The 22141-nt window shown below is 39.2% G+C and overlaps 1 protein-coding gene across 3 annotated transcripts in view; it reads right to left on the reverse strand.

The window, feature by feature from the left end:
* The window catches only part of LOC121295888 (protein sidekick-2-like), a 137822-nt gene that overhangs the window by 45795 nt on the left and 69886 nt on the right, over window positions 1–22141 (reverse strand). Inside the window, exon 2 of one of the 3 annotated variants that reach the window (XM_041221011.1) lies at window positions 1144–1222. The exons of the other annotated variants lie outside the window; for them this stretch is intronic. Within the exon in view, the coding sequence (XP_041076945.1) occupies window positions 1144–1222 (79 nt within the window). The remainder of the gene's footprint in view (window positions 1–1143; window positions 1223–22141) is intronic. 3 annotated transcript variants of the gene reach the window in all.

Genomic DNA, 22141 nt, shown 5'->3' on the forward strand with positions numbered 1-22141 from the left:
CGGGAGTCTTGGTGCCCCGAGGGCAACACACACACACATAATCCAGGGAAACGTTCTCTAAATGGTTAGCCTTGCAGAGTGAGTTCAGGGATACTGCCCCAATACTTTCTGGAGGGTGTTGGATACATTTAATAATTATTCATTAAGGATGTCGTATGAAATTGTCAGTTTTTAGTTTTAGCAGTTACTGTTCTTCTTCATTAAGTATTTCTAGTGATTGATGAGTATCATGTTTGCTGTTTTTGAATTCTCTATATTACAACCTTTTTATATAACACCTGTATTTTCAGATATCATTGTGAAAAGAGAAACAGCATTTTAAGTGCAGCAATTGTTTCTTGCTGCATTGTAGGATCCTATCCACAGAGCTCTGTGAATGTCTTTTTAAAGTCTGCTCTGATGGATTTAATAAAGTTATAACTGGTCTAAACTACTTTGAAAACCAAAAACAGTTTTTCGCAAAAACAGATAAACTTAATAACTTACAATAATAACCCATGATGTCATGCACATTTCAACATACAGTACATTACAATAGTGACTGATGCATTGCATGGTATACCCCCTATAAAGGTTTACTACAGTAACAGCACAGTAAAGTATAATAAAGCACAGGTAGGGCTTTCGTTTCTTTTCTTCTTTTTGATCACGTGATTTCCCTCTTTCTGAGCCGAATCCTGTAACTTGATTGAGATGATGATTCTGTCTCATTGATAATGTAAAAAAAAAAAAAAGCAGCTCCTTATTAATTCAAAGTGAACGCCAAACAGCGAGTGAAATTAAATTGATTTCATTAAATCGTAATTAAGATGAAGCTATTATTTGCAAAACAGGTTCTAACAAGTTTGCAACGAGTCATTAAGATTTTAAATCTGGAAAAAACAATTAAATTGAACTCTCTTTTTTATGTTTGGTTTGAAAAAAAATAAGTTTTTTTTTGTTTTAAGTTTTATTTATTTAAGAGTTTAATTAAGTTTAATTTAGAGTCGGTTCAATATAACTTTAAAGGGACATCACATGACCAAAAAGAAAATACGAAAACAAAGAAAAAGCATAGTAAAGCCGGAGAGTTTTTGGTAAATCATATTAAAATCAAACCATGATAAACTATGTTAAATGCATAGAATTACTGGGCACATTTACCATGGACAACTGTCACTCTCTCTCTGTGGGAAATGTGAAGAGGGTGGCAAATGTAACAGGCCCAGGCAGACAGGCACATCTAGAAGTAAAATAAATATTACGAGTTAAAGCGATCAAGACCAAACAAAAACAACGGGAGAGAAATCCAGGACAGCAAACAAACACAGAGAGGGAGAAAGAGGGACGAGTGCGGGGGTCCTGTGGCTAATGAGTTAGAAAGAAAGAGCTGTCAGGGTAGCTGGAATCAAGAGTGATTGCCCCAATCTCCATGGAATGCTATCGGTTTATTGTCGCTGTTGAAGGAGTGGGGGCTCTGTGCAGCCCAGTACACACACAGCCATCCTCCTCAAACAAATGGCTTGTCCTACCCCCTGGACTGCTCCTAGATAAATATTTTTATTGAAAGCTTTCTAAATATCCACAGGCTCAATTCGCCTACAGGTCCTGTGCCAATCCCTCCTGGCATAAATACTGAACTCTGGCGCTGTCGTTGCTATGGCTATCAATGAGCTCAAGCTGCAAGGCCTATCTTTATGAAGAGCCCACTTAGAACAAACTTACTGCCGGCCTGCCCTTTAAAGTGTTGAGAGTCTTTGAAAAACAAGCCGTCCTGATTGGAGTCTTGTGTGTTTAAACTTTCCAGGGTCCGTGTGCACGCTGTGGTCCAATCACATTTCAAAGTCGCTTTGTTCTGTTTCAGTCTTTCAGTCAAAATTTTGAAATGAACAGAAAAAGGGATGAAGGGTCTATTCTGCTAATCTTAATCAGGATGGTCCAATCCCAGTCCGGGAGGCCATTCCACTCCAGGTTTAACAGGTAACATTAAATTAATTGGTTTAATTAAACAATTTAGAACAGGGCTGGAACAAAGACCAGGAATGGAAGGGCCAATTTTGGCCAGTCCTGATCTAAACTGAATATAACCATGCTTCATCATCCCCTTGGGGCTAAAATAGTCAGCTTGAGGAAGGACACCAGCAGGTCAATTCAATTTAAAGGACGGCAGCATTGACCCTTTGTTTAATTTCATCCAGCGTACTGGACAGTCCAGGAAGCCAGAAATACATTACAGCACACATTTAAAAAATGTTAAAATGAATTCACCCTTCCTGTAATTGCACTGTTTAGACACAGGGTTGCACTGTGTGCCATGCAAAAATCACATTCAAAGAAAACCAGGGCTGGAAAAAAGACTCCCATTGCATAATAGATTCTCCTTTCATGGTTTTACTGTGAGTGTAATATGACATACCTGAGTTTGTTACCTATACACTGGGGTTAATCAAGCTTGCAGTAAAACCTGGAATGGGTGAAACTGAGATGAAATAGGAGTTTTGTTTCCATCTCTGGATACCCAATTCCTACATTCAGCTGCTAAGTAGTGATAAGGTAAAGGGGAGTTTTTTTAAGCCATCATTATCAGCACATCCTATATTATGATTATTATTAGTGGTACTGAAGTAAACTTTTCCTTTTCACAAACTCCTGTGAACACCCAATGCCTCCTGTGGTATGTAAGCTGCTTTTTCAATGTGACTGACTGTTCCTCTCAATTAAGGGCAAAAACTAAAATAGAAGCGTGTGAAGTGAGCCAAGATAATTGTTCAAATTCTCACTTAATGGCATGAATAATATTTGCAGGAACATTATCTCAGACCACTAAACAAAGTATTTAGTGCTATGACAGTACTGTACCTATATATAGTAAATATCGACTGGAGAAGAGGGATATAATGGAAAATTATTGCCCCGAGGGAGACTATTGTTACCAACAGGGGGCTAGAATGCCCGAAGCTGCAGGTAACAATAGTCTTCCCAAGGGGCATTTAATTGTCTGCTATGAGCTGAGTCTGCAGTACATATTTAATACATGAATCAGTCAAGAAAATAAGAGAGGCAAAGCTGGATAGTAAATACGACTTTTAATATGTTGTTTAAATATAGCTGATACAGCATCAGTAAATAAATAAATAGCAGAAATAAATAACAGAAGATGTTTTTGAAGTTCATACCGCAGAGTTATCAAAGTGTTTTTGGAGTGCAGCTCTCCGTCTGGCTTGCTGACTGCTGCGTAATCCACTTTAAATCCTGGCTGTCATATTTGTTTACACCGTCGAGTTGAATTTCAGAAAGTCAGAAAACAGTGACAGTGATGTTTTAATCAGCATTTTAGTGTTTGTAGGATCTTTCTTTTGTAGTCTGTTTTGTAATTCATTTTTTGTTAAGTCACAGAATTGCTGTTCAGCCATTTTTTCACATTTCAGCCATTTTCTCTTGTTGTGAGGAGTGGAGATGAAGAGCATTCCTTTGAAAAGATGTGAACCAATCACATGTCAGAGGGAGACTATTGCCTGGTGGTGTAAGGATGTTAGGGCAATATTTAAATCTGTTTTTGCTCCTATGATGAGGTTTTAACCAATCACAGGCCAGAATCTCCAAGTACTGATTCATACATGTGTGTGTGTGTGAGAGAGAGAGAGAGAGAGAGAGAGAGAGAGAGAGAGAGAGAGAGAGAGAGAGAGAGAGCAAGCCCTTTGCATATAAGTACTACAGTAACTCAGAACAAAGCTAGCCACTGTGATAATGGTACTATACTCTCACCTGCTGCTTAGAAACTAAAGTAACAATGATTTTGTTCTGAAAAGATCAGAATTGAAATCTTCTCTATTTCCAAAGCAACAATGTGGCTGGCATGCTGGGGGCACAAGACTTGAGCGATCAGGGGAACTCGTTCACTGGTGAGTCTTCTCATGGGGGTGAAGCTCCGATAAGAAAGGGCAAGCTCACTTTGAAATTCCAGCCAACGTAATCTGCAACGGTTTCTTCAAAAAGAAGCGATATAACCCAGGCTTTCCAATCCTCTAATTAGCATAAGCAATATTATCATGCACTGGCTCTCCTTCTAGTTAGATCAATGGCTTATTTGCTTGGAGCAACAAAAAAAAAAAATACAAATCACTACGAGGGACTAACAAAGAAAGCACAGAACACTAGACAGCATAATTACTTATTGTGGTGATGATGCACAGGAGACTGCAAAATTAGCATGCAATAGCAACATACCCTCCCTGTCTCCCTGCCTGCTTTGAACAATCACCTACAGTGCTGGATTGACTGACAAGGGCAAGCCAATGATGTTTATATATTACCAGCTCTGGTCATTGACATTACTTGCTATCTCAGCGATTGGAATCCCCCTTTCACATCGCTGATTTCGAGGGTCCGACGATCGCTGATTGACGGTGTCATTATTTGCAGGTGTGAGGGCTCCTGAGCTGATTGGCAGCTCGTCTGTCCATGGAGATGAATGGGTCCTCAATGATGGACACAAGTCAACTTCATTAACTGATCTAGGATCAAACCCTTTGCCACTGAAGAGGACTAGAGTTTATCAGAGTTTATTTTCTTCTTTTAAGAAACAAATATAATGCTTTCTTTCTTTCTTTCAATAATAAAAGAAACTTAAATTCTTGTTCAGCGTCTGAAGATGGATGGATGTTTCTTTTTTCATGAACACACTTACTTATAAGTTTTTGGCATTTCATTTCCTTCTCTGAAGCAGTTTTGGTTTTAATGGTCTTATGTTCTGAAAACAGCTTCTCTTTTTCTTACTTTTCTGTTTTAAAAAATGCTTCATTCTTCTGCAGCAAAATGCAGTACAGTAATTGAGTCATCCTTCTTCACTCATTCATTCCTTTTTTCTAGCTTGCTTTCTTTCTTTCTTTTTTGCAGCCAAACACTACAATTGCTGCATTCACTGTGGTATGAATGAAAAGGATTTCCTAAAGAATTTCCAAACCATTTCCTAAGTGCTAACAACCCAAGTAAGGAAAATCCAACTATCTACAGCCGATAAGGTAGGAATGGAATACAATTAGCAGGGAGGCTAGAACCCTGATGCCACATTCTGTCCCTCCCTCCTCCCTCTTCTCCCAGCTGCAAATGAAGATTACCTACAGTGTGATTTTGTAATGCTCAGATCACCCCAGACCCTGTAGAAACGACACAGTGTAAATGAACGTGCCACAGCAGGGTGCTCGGTCAGAGCGAGGCAGGCAATTAGCCTGAGCACATCGGCGTTGTTTTACAGCTTAGATTACAGTATACAAACGCAGGCCTCCAGAGGTGAAAGGAAGGGCAGGCGAGTGAAAGGAAGGGTTAACTCCAATGGAGTTTTATTCCACTCCATTCTGTGATGGACTTTGTTCTGACTGTGTATTACTAGTTTTCAGGAGATCGCAGGTCTGCAAAATCATTTCCACAGAAATCCAAATCAATTTCGGAATCCAGCTTTGCTGTGAATGAGGTCTGAACGCACACTGCGATGTTGAGTGAAAAATGGTTATGGAGTGTGGATTTTCAATTGCTTCTATAATCACACTAGGGAAGAACTCCATTCAGAGGCACACTACATACATTCAAAGCCACTCTAGTAACCTAATGAATGAAGTGTACATTTATAACATACAACATGTGTACTGAAATAAAACCTCAAAACAAATACAAATTACATTCAATTACCTGAATTTGTAATGTGTTCAACAAATTAAGAAACATTACTAACAATTAATTCTACCAATGAGTAAAGTAATTAGTTTACTTACTTTTAGAAATTAAAGGCATTTCTATTCAATTACCTCCAATTACTAAGATGTATTGTTATTAGGGGGACGTTATTTCAATGTTAAAAGTACCTGACCATTATGGCTAAAATATTTATATGTTACATAACACAAGGTCAAATGAAGTAACTACAGTGTCTTGGATTGTGATTCTCACACACAGTGCCACCAAATGGCCAGATGATGTAACTGCACTTTGTTTAATTTGTTATATATGAATCTGTTCATTAATCGTATGTATTTATTTTGCACATCACTGAAAAATATGAGTCACTTTGCAAGGCCTGGTTGGTACCTGGGTATTTGAACATCCCCTATTAGCCCACTCTGCCTCCTCTGGGCGGCCCCCCTCTACCCTAGCTCTTTGAGATCTGCAGATTGTGAGGGAGACAGTTGATCAATCTTTGCCTTCTCTGACTGGCCACACTAATCTTGTTCTCAATTCTCCTCTCTACCTGAAGGTCAAAGCTTTCAAGCTCGTGGAGCAGTGAATCAGTCACCCTGTCACCACAGCCGTCTCCACGACAACCGCCGCCCTGGCACTCAATCAGCCCCTCGGCCCCATGGGACAGGAGACACTCTGCGCCAGTCCTCCAGCCTCCCACAGCACAGTCAGTTGGAGGGGTGGAGGCCCAATACATTGTAACACATACTGACTGCCATGAAAGGCTGGTGGCTGAATGACACTTATTAAAAAGTGTTACTGGTACTGCTGACGCTTTCTAATAGGCGTCATAATTTCAACGTGATTATGGATTAGGGACGGAACATTGTGTCCTTTTTTTAAAATAAACTCATTACTGAGCTTAGTAGATATTTACAGACAGAGGTGGCAAAGCAATGCCCAGGAAAGACTTTGCTTTGACATGGGCTGCTCACTGTTGTAGTAGTTAGTTTCAGGTGTTTCAACAAAAATTTGAAAAATCAACCATAACACTGTCTATAAGGTTATAGGATCATAAAAGTATTTCAAGGGTTAAACTTTGCTGTAATGATCTAGCACAATTTGTAACAGTGTAGCTTGGAAAGAAATAGGTCACTGCTCACCACAATAACATCCAGTATGTTTTGGGGGAGACTCACAGATTCCTTAACCTTAAAAGTGCCCTGAGTAAGCAAGATTTAGCCAAGCCTGGTTGCACCTGGTTCTCAAGATTGAATGTTCTGTGACACTAGTGTTGTGCGCTGGGAGACAGCCTTTGTCTAGTTTTTGAAAGTCAGAGAAAGGTAAGAGCAGGTGTAACATCTTGAACTGCAATGCTGCTTTCAGCATCAAGCAACGAGTAAGTCAGCAAAAAAGAAGCGTGCTATCTAGCAAGTAAAGTCAGGAAAGAAGAGAGTGACGGACAACAGCCTGACCTGTTAGCCCTTTGCAATACTTGAAAAGAACAGCCCAGAATTTGGTTAAATGGTGAGAAACTTAAATCATACAAAAAGGACATAAAGAGAACTCGAGCAACTGGATCGCCATCGAAGACAGAAGAGAGATCAACAAACGTTAACACAATAAATGAATGAACTGATTTGGTCAATGGTACTGGTCAATTACAGCAAGATTTCCTATATACTGAGCGAGACTGGGTTGCCTTTCCAGGAGTGCAGGCAATCTTACAGCAAGCCAGCCTCTGATATGTGGGAATGTAATAAATATATAAGCAGAGAGAGAGAGAGAGAGAGTTTTAAAGTATAACAGAGTGTGGCCATATGTCGCTGTACTGTATAAACCAGGGACCAGTGTAATAGCTGACAGAAATAATGTAACAATCACAGAGTGAAATTACTTGAAGCGATCTACTTAATTGAAATTAATGCTAAAATAAATATAGCGTGAATAAGAATAAATATAATAGGGGTTACATTTTGGTGTCGTGGATTCTAATTAAGGGATATATATATATATATATATATATATATATATATATATATATATATATATATATATATATATATATAAATTAAACAACAGATTGCTGTCGATTGATTACATTTTGTAATATCCTGTTAATTAGGATTTAATGAGTTTGTATTTAGATAATTTTACTATTTATATATATATTCCAATAGTTCTGCAATTTACATGCTATATTCATGCTATTTCATTATTGATTTAAGAACCTTGCTATACTATAGAAAGACAAATATAAATATTTTTACTCATAATTGGCATGTCACATTGAAGCTGAAGTATTACCTGAATATTATCCATCGCTAAACTTAATGTAATGATTATTTTGACTAATTAACTTTCTCACTTTTGTACCATATTATTGGTTGCTTTGTTAAAACGTATAGACTATATAATCGTGCTGTGTTGGTATTGTTTGACTGGGGTTCATCTTCTAGATCTTGAGTGTGGTTGGAAGTAGTTAATAATTAAGAGTGCTAATTAATTAAAATCATTACAGTTGATTGGGTATTGCACATTTATGTAATTGTTAATTTTTCCTACAAGGTGTAGGACTAACATTGCAGCCAGGATAGCACAGCACAGATGGGACAAAGAATGAGAATGTTTTATGTGTCCACTCCTTAAATATCTGCACATTTCTTATGATCTTTGACAGTTATTTTGCCTATGTTTGCACTTGAAGATTTTCACACTTGACCCAAGAATAGAACTAGAAACAGCAGAACCCAATATAAATGTGAAGGATTTGATGCAAAGTGCTTATCAACTGAAGGAAAAACAATATCCAGTACAATTAATATTAACATATAGTGCTACATTCTCAAAGCTATTTACTCTAAAATGAATAATCAGCACTAATCACAAAGCCCTAAATTCATATCAAAGTTTTTGAATTCCGAGTTGGGAACTGTAGTGGGTATGTTTCTACTATCGGGAAAAAAAATCGTGCAAATGACAATTAGGACCAAATGGCTTCGAGAATTTAGTCCATAACCTTTATTTGGTATCTGCTGACCCACAAGCCCGTCTTTGGATTTCAAAGTGCCAGCAGCACTGTGGCATTGCAAGGGAATGTACCACTTTTTGATTTTCACAGGGTTGGGGTGTGCAGTACATGCTTCCCTGGGAGCTTCACAACAGTATGAGAACACACCACTGCTAAAAACACGCTCTGCTAAACAAGCACGTCTTCAGCGCAGACTTAAAAGCTCAGAGCGTTTCGGCTGTCTGGAGAGAGGGAGTTTCTTTAGAATGCAGATCAGCTGTTTATGGGTTTAGCAGGAATCGTGTGAGCAATCAAGAGTAACACTTTACATTAAGTGACCCTAATTACTGTGTATCTATATAATTAGTAAATATGTGCGCTTACACATAATTGCAACGCTATCATGCATAGTTACAATGTGTAACTCTTTTTTGCACAATATAACCCTAACCACATCCCTAACCCTTACTCTAAAACGTAACCCTAACCCTTTTCTGATACAACTGTGTACTTTATATATATATATATATATATATATATATATATGTCAAAAATATTTACACATTAAGTACGTTGTAACTATGCATAATAACATTGTAATTATAATGTCTAAGTATACATGTATTTACTACGTAACCGATAAGCAAATACACAGTATTTAGAGACACTTAATGTAAAGTGTTACCCAATCAAAAATGTGTTTCTAAAGCCATAGAGTGAAGTTCAAGGTTTGTCTCGTGTATTACAGACTGTCTGTGGTATTACTGTAATACTGGTAGGAATCAAAGACTTCTGGAAGAGTGAAGGAGATACATATCCATCCTTGGTATGGGTTTGCTGATCCATGGTGTTGTTCTTGATGGCCCAGTTTATCAGCACTTGGGTTGAATGATGTAGACTTCAGATTGAATCATTTGTATTTGGCTTGAATGATGTAGACTTGCCTTGACTAATGCAGGTTTGAATTGTGTAGACCTGGCCTCCACTCACTGGGACTTGGTCTTAGTCTTGAATCACCACGGCTTGAATGATCAGAAGTTGGGCTTGTCTCTTATGGACAGTTGTAGAAACAATCAAAGGCATCAAAGAGCCAACAAATGAAGAAATGAATTTGAGTGAAGAGTGAGCAGGGAGCCATTAGCCTCCGGACTGAATTATCAGCACCTGGAGGATTGTTCTGGGAGCAGTGCTGGAGTTAATTAGGAACACACACGCGCCCTTGTTTTTATTTACTAACGATTGTAACACTCCATAAAAATCATAAAACAGGGTTGACTCTATTTCCATTCTTTGACATGGGGCCAATACAACCTCTCATTTTTAGGTGGTTGGAAAAAATATATCGATAGATAGATGGATAGACAGCTAGATGGATAGTGGCAGAAAGATTGGCATCCCTTGCTTGGTCATAAAACAAGCATTCACATCTGTTTGTCAATATATTGAAGACCTGCAGTTAAACGTTAAAGACAGCAGTATATGAGTAGTGTATTGGGACTGCTGTTAAACTGATGGATAAGGACTGCCATTTAGCTACTCGCTGAATAACTACATAGCACCTGGAAACTGAGATCCGTGTAAAAGCAGGAGCTCAACTTCAGTCCCAATTCAGAGACGCTGCAATCTGACTAAAGTCTGTTTACTCGAATTCTCTGCATTTCATCTCATGCAGCGCTGGCAAGATTTTTATGCAGGTATGTTTGTAGTCAGATAGCAAACCAGCAGAGAATTAAAGAAACCAGAAAAAAAAAGAATGACCTCTGCCTTCAAATCCACACTGTTGTTTTGCGGCTTCCAGCAAAACTTGTTCTGTTTATTTTTTCCCTGGAATCTGCAATTCTAATAGAGGAAGAAAGAGAAGCTCAGTACCATGACCCCATGTGGATTGTGAGAGGTACACTCAGGTATGAGAAAACATTTTATAAAAAAAAAAACACATCCGCAACGCAATCCCAGCAGCCTGAGCTGAAGGTCATTATCGTTAATTCCTCGCTTTTTGCCATCTGCTGTTATTATTTACACTCTGCTAGCTAATTCGTTTCTAATTAGTTGACGCTGAAAAAATTCTCGGCTTTCCAGACACATACCGGAGCAAGAGGTGCATTATCTGAACATCTGCACAGCTGGCGGGGGGAGGCGCTCCTGCGATGATGCAGCTAACCCACACCACTATTTCATTTGTGTTTTATTAGTTGATAAAGTTGAACAGAACCATCAAATACAGCAAGCAGATGGTGGAAGTGAGGCTGGAGATGACCCGGTGGGGCAGATAGTAAGGCAAGCTTCATTCACGGTTATTCGCAGGAGAAATTATTCTTACTGTAGTACCGGTTGTACAGCTGGTATCTGTTGCAGTCTAACTAGCTGCACTTTTCCCATATGATTGCACATTCATAGCAGTGTGTTAACAGCCCTCTCCCACAGGAGCAAGTTGTGGGCTGCAGTGTAAAATGAGACCTCTGGACGCGATGCTCTGCCGAGCCGCGTGCCCTTTCCCACTCCCTAGGAACCCCCCTCCTCTCTCTCTCTCGCTCTCTCTCTCACAAGGATCACATGCTCAGCCTCTGTGCCAAGGCTTTCAGCCGAGCCAGTTTAGCGACTGGAACACAATGGAATGGAGTACAATGAAGAAGGAGGACATCAATCGAAGCTATCCATTTGTGTGACAAGCTTGTGGTAATCCAGCAGTCTGCTCCTTGCCTCTCTCTTGCTGCTGTAAAAGCCTACTTGGATCTCGTCCTTCATACAAAGTCACCCAATTTAAAAAACATTTTATTTATGGTAGTTAAAGTAGCTGCAAGCAAACAAATATTTCTGTAAGGGTGACCTTTGCGATCTCCACCTCAATTACAAGGCTGTCTTAGGAGACGCAGCTAACTCTTCCCAGGGAGCCAGTGAAAGAGAATTGAGCAATAAGACCTGCTGAAGTGGGCATTATGAGCTTATAATTGACTGGAGTGAGGAGTTAACCTCCCGAGGTGAAGCAATGGGAGGTTAATGAGCTGACAAGGTCAATTATCGCTGGCTAGGAGTCTTATTTTTTGTCCTCATTTGTGATGAACTTTATCGGCCATAAAATAAATGACAGCACTAGTCTTTAATTTATCCACAATTCGCAGACAGAGACTGTGGGAGCTCCCACATGGCTTTTCCCCTGTCAGTGTGTCTCAAACACCCGTCGCGTTGGGGCTATTTTAATGTATTGGTTTCAAAACAAGAAAAGTTCTACAGCTGCATTGTGTGGTGTACAACATGTTTTGGATTACACTGCTGTCTCAGGTTTGGAAATATGACTCCTATGGCATAGCAGTCTCATCCATTCCAGGTTTTACTGTACTATGAGCTTGATTAGCCACAGGGTATGGGTTCAGGAATAGTTCAGGAATAGATCAAACTGCTATGCACTGGGAGTCTTCTTTCTATTTTTGTGTCTACTGTGTCTCCTGGCCCCACACACGAAAGTGCATCCCTTAGACATGGATTTTATAACACAAAAAGGAAAATGGCATGTTTAAAAACAATATTTTGCTCAACTGTAAACTATAGGTCATTGCTAAAATAAAATGAGAAGAAGAAATAAATATATAAAGCCTTTTAATTGCAAATCTTTCTTGGCCACACAAGGCTGGTTAACTTTAACAATGCAATAATTCATTCTGAAATTTCAACAGTTATAACAATAGTGACACTTTTACGTCTCTACTTCTAAAACATGCAGTTACACTGCCTGTGTGGATTACAGAGTAAAAACACACACACAAGCATCACTGCAAGTCTATCTAAATCCACATGCTGTCTTGGGTAAAGTACACCTGGAATACATCATTCACTATAATGGCCCTTCACCCTGGACTGGGCCTCTGTTTTCTATAATTAAAAGGTACAGAGACCTCCTCCACTGCTCCACGCAGTTCATTTAGCACTGTTGCTCTCCTGCCCATTGCTTCTGTGCAGTTTGCTTCATCAAAACTCAAAGGTAGAAGCTTAAATGAATACAAAATGATACTCTGTACAATTTCAGTGAAATACAAATGCATGTATATGTCATTCTGCCATCGTTGCTTGATTTGGTATTGACAATGTTTTGTTTTGTTCATGTGCTGGGTGTAGAGTTTGTTTTAAAAAAATGTGGTTAGCAGCTTTATCATCAACCTCATTATTACACTGTCAATCGTATTATACTCGGGTCTCTGTAATAAAAGTGCAAAAGTTTATAGGAAAAATTATCCTTCACCTTCTATAATAATAATAATAATAATAATAATTATACTTTTAAAAAGGTGCATTTCACTGAGACAGATATAGCTACATATTGATCTGTGATTTCTGCTCTATTTTGTCACTCTCCTTGCCAGATTCATCCTCTCTCTCTCTCTCTCTCTCTCTCTCTCTCTCTCTCTCTCTAATTCAAAAACTCAATCCAAACTCAAAAGAAACAATTATCAATGCATCAGCCAGTACTCTATGAACCTGATTAATCTGATTTCTCAGACTCACAACGTTGCAGGGAGATGGGGGTGGAGTTTGTAGTGAGTGTCGGCAGTCTGCAGGCAGTTAATTCGTGGGGATCTGATAAGGACATGAGTGCTTAAATCTTGGGGAATTTAGGAGAAGTTGCAGCCTGGAGATAGTAGATTACAGCTGGCATCGGAGTGAGTAAACACATCACTGGGTCTGTTGTGCATCCCTGTAGCAAAACAAGCATGTAGCAAGACAGCCTAGATCCTGTAGTTAAGTAGGCTGCTACACACACATTGTACCAGGCAGAGCAAACAACTAATCTACTGAGAGATAGTAATGAAAAAATACATCTGTGCTCTATGGCTCCCGCTATAAAAATACAGCAGCCACCATATTGTTATCTGGTGCTATTCAATCAGTCTTTCAGAAATAGGCCTTTAAGACCCGAACCTGAAGCCAGATTTTTCTGATAACATTATATTAGCCCTTAATTGACACCAGGTTATATATATATATATATATATATAATTTATATATATATATATATATATATATATATATATATATATATATACACATTCTTCAGATTACTTGATAGAAATAGTGAGGTAGACTGATGTTGTTTAAATTTAGACAAAAAACAATCACAAGCTTTCAATACTGCAAAGGTTTCTTCTTTAGGTGAAAGTAGAAAAGAGAGATAAGTTGATTAAGTTTGAAAGTTTGAAAGCTGTACAGTGACTTACAAAATAATGTTCTAAGAACACTGTAACAGTTCTGAAGTGGAGTTCCAATCCTAAAAGGGTCCATTATCTTCCAATTACTAAAGTAATTAGCTTACACACAGCTTGGACTGTTTTTAAAGAAAATACCTGGTTTCTCATATGAACAATGCATTGCCCCAGGCTTCTGTGTAAATGCATTAACAACAGCAATGTTGCAACAATTACATGTCACTTGCGATGTACCTGTAATTATTGAAAGAGAATTGCAAAAATAAAAATACCCTACACCAGTGTTGTTTGTACCAATTTCCTGCAGTGTGCTTTTGATATGTGATTCAGTTTACTCGCTTGCTCCTGCATTTCATTTCAACTCCCCCAGTCCCCAAGTACAAATAGGCTTAAACACCTACATGATCCGTTAAGTTAAATATTTCAAAAGGAGTGATTAGTATTCAGGGCACGTCTCACATGCAGTATATCTGGGCTGATGAATTACAATCGAATAATTTTAATAAGACATTACACATTTATTTTACAATTACAAAAGAACAGCATATCATCAGTTCTGAAGATGATTTAATTTCCATCGACCTCTGTGACAATAATGAAAACACGATGAAACAACAAATCAATTGTCCTTTGAACAGTAACAAAGATATGGATTCATATTTCTGAGCAATTGTATTTATTGACGTTTTATTTTTATTATTACGAGGAGCAAATTAAGTTTAATTTTCTAAAGCTGTGGGAACACAAAGTCACTTTGGTTTCAGGAGACTAGGTCTCAGGTCATTGCATGGCAGACCAGGGGAGACTTGGGGTTTGATACATCAAAGTTGCCTCAAACTAGATATTCTTGTCTCCTGGAAACAAGTTTCAAGCCACTGTTCCAAAATGACGTTGTGTTCCCTCAGCTTTAGTCTTGCAAAGAAGAAAAGCCACGAAATCTCTTTACATAAACTCCTACATAAACTGAGGTTAACACAAAGCCACTTTTTCAGGAATAGTGGCTTGAAATCTGGTTCTGGGAGACCAAGTTTGGGGCAACTTTGCTGTACCAAGTTTCCCCAGGCATGCCATGCAGTGGCCTGAATCCTAGCCTCCTGTTACCAAGTTCCTAGCCACAGAGCTTGCTTTGTGTTCCCTCAGCTTAACAATTTCTCATTTTTCGCGTGCGCGGGATTGAAAATGCAAAAAAAAATAAAAAATAAAAAATTCCCACAAGACATTCCCCGAGAGAACTTAAACCAAGGATTCTGCAAAAGCCTCTGGGATTAAGGGGTTTCCATGAAGGATAAAACATGAGCTTAACAGAAAAAAATCATATAATGAGATAAAACATAAACACTAAGCTAGAAATCACAGGGGATTTACTATACACACAGAACAAAAATAAATAAATAAAAAACAGCTACAGCGACTTATTTAAACATGCACATCTCACAGTTTACCAGCTGTCATTTTACACGACTGCGATTTAATTTAAATAATCTCAAAGGCTTTTGTGCAGCTAAACTACAGCCTGCTAACTACTTGCCCCTTATTGACTGATCTCCATGATCGCTGATGCCAACGCAGAAGTGACAATGTGGTGGCTCAGTACCGTTGTCTTATGGTATTGTACATGTCAGAATTTGGTACACTGGTGCACATTGCCTTGTTTTCAATTGAGGTCACAGCCAACTAAATTAATACGACAGTGCCATATTCTGATATTCCAATTCATTTGAATTTTTTGCAAAAGAAAATGAAACAATAAATGTAGGGTAAAGGTAAAACTGCCCATCACATTAAGTATACAGTATAAATGGCATATGTAATATGGAGCGTACCAAACTCTAACAATAAATACTTTGTTGCTTGAGCAACCTGTGGCACGGCAGAGCACAAGGTCCACCTGCAAGTATCAGCAGCCACACATGTATAGAATGACAGACAGACAGACAGACAGACTGCAAATACTATGCCAGTAAGTCTGGCTGCCCAATAAGATAAACCAAGATGCAACATTTCTGCAAAAGACACAGAACATCAGTTGTGTGTCAACAGCAATATGTTACACTAGTGTGTTGAGAAATGTATTCCTCATTACATCAATATGAAGGGAATTACATGATTCCATATAGATACTGTATCAGTGACATCAATCAGATGCTACTATACTGGGATAAAATCTCATCAGGTCGGGTTATTATAATAATGTATGTACAGAAGAGGATTTATCTTATAGGGCTGCCCACTATGTCTCTGACTGGGTCTGTCAGTGTGTTCTGAGTGGATAATAATCCTTATCCTTATATACGCAGTTAGATAAAACTGTAAGAAAAGTGTCATTTACATAGCAGGCATAAGGGGATGTTTCATTCTGAGTGGCTTTAGAGTTTAAAAAATGCCCTTTAGCACTTAAGAATTGTATTATAAGCACTTAAACACAGTAGCACAGCTGTAAGTAATGGGGCTTAATACAAAGATAATGCATAGGCTTACAACTGGAATTACTTGCTAAATAATCTTCTGATTTTTTTTTTCTAACTGGTGGAAGTGACAGCTTTTATTTTAAATAAAGACAGAGGGGATGGAAATCAAACAGGGAATTAAAAAAACAAAAGAGCGAGAGAGAGAGAAAGAGAGAGAGAGAGAGAGAGAGAGAGAGAGAGAGAGAGAGAGAGAGAGAGAGAGAGAGAAAGAGAGCTTTTTAAAAGCAGACAGACTCAAACTGTTGTCAGAGAAAGCAAAGAAGAGACTGCATGTTAACAGAGCTATGAATGACTTTTTTTAAATCTCTGGGCGAATTAACCCTCATACAAGTTTAGCAAGCTGAGTTTGCCAAGTCATTTTGTGTGATTTCTCATGCTTTTTGCATGCCTTTGCAATGCAATCACTGCCTAATAAAACCCCTTTTTAAAACAGGAAGACACAATCCCTCAGTACGAGTGTCACTTGTACAGCACCTGTACAATCTTTGCTTCAAATCCATTGTTTCCACTCTGTTAATGGTACTGCAGCAGTCTCCATAGGGGACTACACTGGTACTATACAGATATCTCAAATGGGGTTTATCAGACCTTTCTGTAAGGGTTATTGTCTTCAAAACCACTTCAGTCGTTTTATAGATGGACAGGATTTATGCACAAAATGAAGTTCCCATTGCCATCCAGGGGTCAAATCTCAGTCCGCTATATCTAAACACTCGACTACACCACATCTGATGAAAAAAAAAAAATAAGGGCTCTTACATGCACTTCCACTTCAAAATCCACAGTGGGTTCTTTCTGAAAATAGCTTTCCCCTTCTAAAACAACAGTGTGGTGGCGATTGTTTCAATACTGCTTTTGAAAACTGTTCTCAGTACTGGCTTCAGTTGGAATGCTGCAATGTCTTTGCTGACCCCAGAAGACATTCCGCACAGCCCAGCAAAAACTGCCTGAGAAGACAAGAGATTAGCCAAACCAGAACAAGAGAATATTCAGGGGATTGACTGCAACCACAATAATGCGGACTGCAGCTCTAGGATGCAAAGCAGGGTTTGGCTGGGGAAGGATTGGATAGGAGACCTGGGTGGAACCCTGGTTCCTTTCTTAAATAGTTACTGCGGTGTACCATGGTAATAATATAACAAGTGAACGCCTAGTGTTGTTCTATGATGAAAAAATACATGACAAAGGCATTGTGGTGGACTTGTATACAGTGCATAAAAGTGGTGGAAGATCTATATATATATATATATATATATATATAATATATATATATAATTATATGTTTTTATTGTATTGCATTTGAAATTAATAAAACCATATTTGCCTTTAGAGTAAAACCACTACCTCTAGCTTGTGCTAGAAAGAGGCATCTGTCTGTTCATAATCAGGATAATCAGTTCATTTGAAATGGAGGGTAATAGATTTGCCTGCCAGCCGCACCAAGTCATTCACAATGTGCCGCTCAAGCCTGCTGCGTCAGCACAGCTCTGGGGACCAGCAGTCTGCTCCAGAGCATAACATACCTCTTTTTTTATTTGTCTTCTATGAAGAGCAGCAGAAAAAAGAAAGAAACAAAAAAAGTAAGGAACGGTGTGGTTTTCCAAAGATCTTCCGGAGATATTAATAGTGATAGGTCTGGCTATGAAAGCATGGAAGATGACAATAGCTCACATTGCATGTATATTTCAAAGTGGAGGTGAAGAAGTGAGGAGCTCAGTTAATGACTATAAGGGGGAACCTCCAGACAATAAAACCCATTATCTTGACTGTACACTCCCTCCTAAAAACCTCCTTCTGTCTCCGAGGACTGCTGTGTCCCACCTTTACCACCCATACTGAACCACACGAATACTGCTGTGGAACAGGGGATCCAGTTCACAATGTGACTGCTTATCAACACACACACATGCATGCACGCATGCACGCATGCACGCTGACACACACACACATGCACTGACACACACATACACATGTAAGCACGCACACACACACACACACACACACACACACTCGCGCACCTACCAATCTGACAGCTTACCTCACACATTGTGCAGGCATGTATCAATCTGAGAACCTTTTCACATTACATTCATTATTTTGTCTAGTAAATGAAAAATAATAGATAGACAGTCAGGTGACACCACTAGCTTAACTATTTTCTACACTTTCTTCAATCACACTGGTTTTTCATTCATTGCTACTAAACTGAGATCACAGTCCTACAAAACAAACCCTCTCAAACACAATGAAATGCAAGCCCCCACTTCAGCTACTTCAGCAATTTAGGTAAATGTTTAACCAGCTCTGCCTATTTATGTAAAACAACTTTTAAAAGTCTGTAGGCTCTCAATATCTCGATTTACCAACTGGGGGTAGATGGTGCAGTGGATTAATGGGATAGTCTTTCACCTCTGGTGGCCTGAGTTCAACCCCAGTTTGGGTCACAAGTAAAAGCTTGACAGCCCGTTTGAGACCCAGCCAGGGCAGAATGGCATGGAGGGATGGTTGTTCAGGACAGGAGTATTCAGATTGATTAGATATTAGTGGGGAAGCACAGACAGTTCTGGCCACCCGCACTACATCTGTCTATAGTTACTGACCCTCATCATTAAAAAACATTAGAATATATCTCCTGACCTCGGGACATGGCCAAGCAGGGAGTCTGAGATAAAGTGAATGGTAGTTCAACAGCTGCCAAGTGGTTTTAGCCTGAAACTAGCTGGTACTGACCTTTTTTTTGTTTTGTTATTTTTCTTTTTAACTGACTTTTAAAATACATTGACAGTGTTGCCGTAGGAACTGGCTCAGCCCTGTACAAACAAGGACCTTTCAGTTTTGACAGAGATTTTTGTATTTAATAAGCATTGATAGGCAGGATTTGTTCAATCTATCTGCCCCATCTACCATCCAGCATGGGGACAGACCCCCTCCCTTCAGCAGTGAGCATGCTTGCTAAGGTGCTTCACAGCAGTAACATGTGTCTGTCAACACACAAGTGTGAACCGCTTTGCTGTAACACAGATCAATCTGCAGCTGTTCCCTCGTTGTGATCTACAAAGTCAGCTGCTTTGAAATAATAACAACAACAAAAAAAAAACTGGAGCAAATCATCAAGTGAGATTGAGAAGTGTCCATGCCCTTGGTAACAGTGTTGGTGCAGGCTGGTTTAGCATGTAGCAGCTGGTCCCTGCGCACCAGGGAATAACAGAGTACACGGCCACTGACAACTGCGCACCCAGCTAACAGCAGATGCGCTCTCTGTTCACCCACTGCGCGAAAAACAATTTTCAGCTCTGAACAGCAGACTGTAAATGCAGAGGCTGGCTACTGACCTGTCATTCTCGTAGACTCTCTATTGCCCTCACGCTGCTTTTATTCACACTTTCCATCCTGGCAGCCTCTTCTTCCTGCTCTCCACATAACAAACATAACAAACATTCAATCTTACCTTGCCCTAAGTAAAGGATTATCTTGGCTTCGGAGCCATGGAAAAAATTACATCTTGTTTTAATATATCTTCAGAGAATTATTCTTTAAATTTTTCTTATGGGATTTAAAAAGTATTATTTTTTCTAAGCAAGGAACCCATTTTGGCAGTGTCATTTACAGTGTCCTTCTATTCTCATTCTCTCAATATTAAATTCAACAGGTTCTTAACTGACTTGACAATTTATACAAGTATTTTCAAAGTAAAAACATTTGATAGACAGAAATAAACACACAACAAGACAGTATACACAGTACACAGCGATAACACAAGTTCAGGTAAGGTACAACTGAGCAGCGTTTCAAAAACAGCCTCATCTCATATTTTCCTTTCTCTGAATTCAATTCAGAAGGTCTTTACTGACAAGTATTGTCAATGCTTGAAATTAAAGAACAATAGAAATAAATAATCCAAACAATTAGAACAAAGCCGATGTACTGAGTAGAGGAGTCAGTCAGTCAGTGTATCTCCTGTGGATTTCCAGCCATAAGAGATGCAGCTTTTTCTCATAATATTTCATCAAGGAACTTTCAGCTGAGAGAATTGACAGACTATTTCTCCATTATTCCTCTTCCAGTCTATCAGGGGTCTTAATGTTGATTCTTCTGCATTTTAGTTGATTCATCAGGCCACATAAACAGTTAATTAATTGGCAGCCTTATCAATTAATGCTTTCATCATTTTGAAATGTTCAGTTGTTTAAACAATATTCAGATTGTTCGACAGTATCAATTTTTACTCGAATAAATCCAGCTAGAGTCATCGATTGACCCCCCTATTATTTATCTCTCTCTGTCCGACTCCTCTCCTAGTTTTTTCCCTCCCTCTCCTTAGCGCTGGTAAATTGGTGTGTGTTTCTGGGGAGCCTGCTTGCTGACTCACACAGGGCATAAGCTAAATGGCTGAAGGCCACAAGAGAGCAGGGAAGATGACGGTGGATTGCCTTTTTCTGTGACCGACTTAACCTTCAGACCACAAACCACCACAGCGTAATGCCATAGGTAGAATTTGAAATCTGTCATTCATTTCACTATCGTCATAAAAAAAAAAAATCCCCTTTCAAAAGCATTATCATCCTATTCTATCACCCTGGAGAGACCCTAGCAGGGCCTTTAGCAGTCGATAGCATTACCGGCAGCACAGTGGAAATGGGATAATTGCATAGGGTCCTCACTGCTTGAAATAGTATGCAGTATCACCAGTTCTGTAGCACATCTTATAGTCAGAAATATGATCTAAAGTGCAGATAGAGATTTTTGAAAGCTGACGTTACACATTACATATTTTAGTTCAAATGGATGGATAGCCGTCATTTCCCCCTGCCCCCATTTCCCTATGTAACAGCATGTTTTTTTCCCATTTCAAGCACTGGGGGTCCTGATCACTATTACTGATATGATTGACATGACATTGCTATCAAAGTGGTATGAACCAATAATCCACTGCTGCACTTATAATGCCTTATAATGGTATCCCAATTGGGGATAGGGGGCTGCATTGACAACAGGACTGAGAATGAGTACAGCTTACCTTCACAGAACAAACTTGAATACTCCCTAGGGGAATCTGACCGGGTCTGACCTTGTCAAGTCATGCCCAGAGTGACCTGAAGGAGGCACCCTGCCTATCCCAATGTGGCCCTGCCTGACCCAGCATATTCTCACTCCAGACGCATGTTAAAAAGGTGCAATTCCCCAGTGTCAACGTAGTAATCTGCTTGAGAATGACGTTGTTAACACCGTTATTTCATTACTGAACAGGGCGTTATAAAACCCGCCATTGATGTATCTGAACAATGGAAAGCAGACACTACCAGTGTCCTGCTTGAGAATGGTGTTGTGAAAGCGGCCATTGCTTCAGAATGGTGTTAAAGACACATGCATTGTTTGAACATCAATATTAGAAGAATATATTTGAGCATGGTGTTGTGAAAACCCACACATTTAGACAAGGTTGCGCACACAATGGCATTGCTTGAGCATGGCACTCTAAGCACTGCTGTATTTGATCATGGCACTGTAGTGATCTGAGTGAGCATGCTGTCTGTAAACCTTGTCATTGCTGTATTTGATCATTGCACTGTAGTGATCTGAATGAGCGTGCTTTCTGTAAACCCTGTCATTGCTGTATTTGATCATTGCACTGTAGTGATCTGAGTGAGCATGCTGTCTGTAAACCCTGTCATTGCTGTATTTGATCATTGCACTATAGTGATCTGAGTGAGCATGCTGCCTGTAAACCCTGTCATTGCTGTATTTGATCATTGCACTGTAGTGATCTGAATGAGCGTGCTTTCTGTAAACCCTGTCATTGCTGTATTTGATCATTGCAC

The sequence above is a fragment of the Polyodon spathula genome, chromosome 20 (genome assembly GCF_017654505.1).
Source record: "Polyodon spathula isolate WHYD16114869_AA chromosome 20, ASM1765450v1, whole genome shotgun sequence".
Classification (NCBI taxonomy): Eukaryota; Metazoa; Chordata; class Actinopteri; order Acipenseriformes; family Polyodontidae; genus Polyodon; species Polyodon spathula.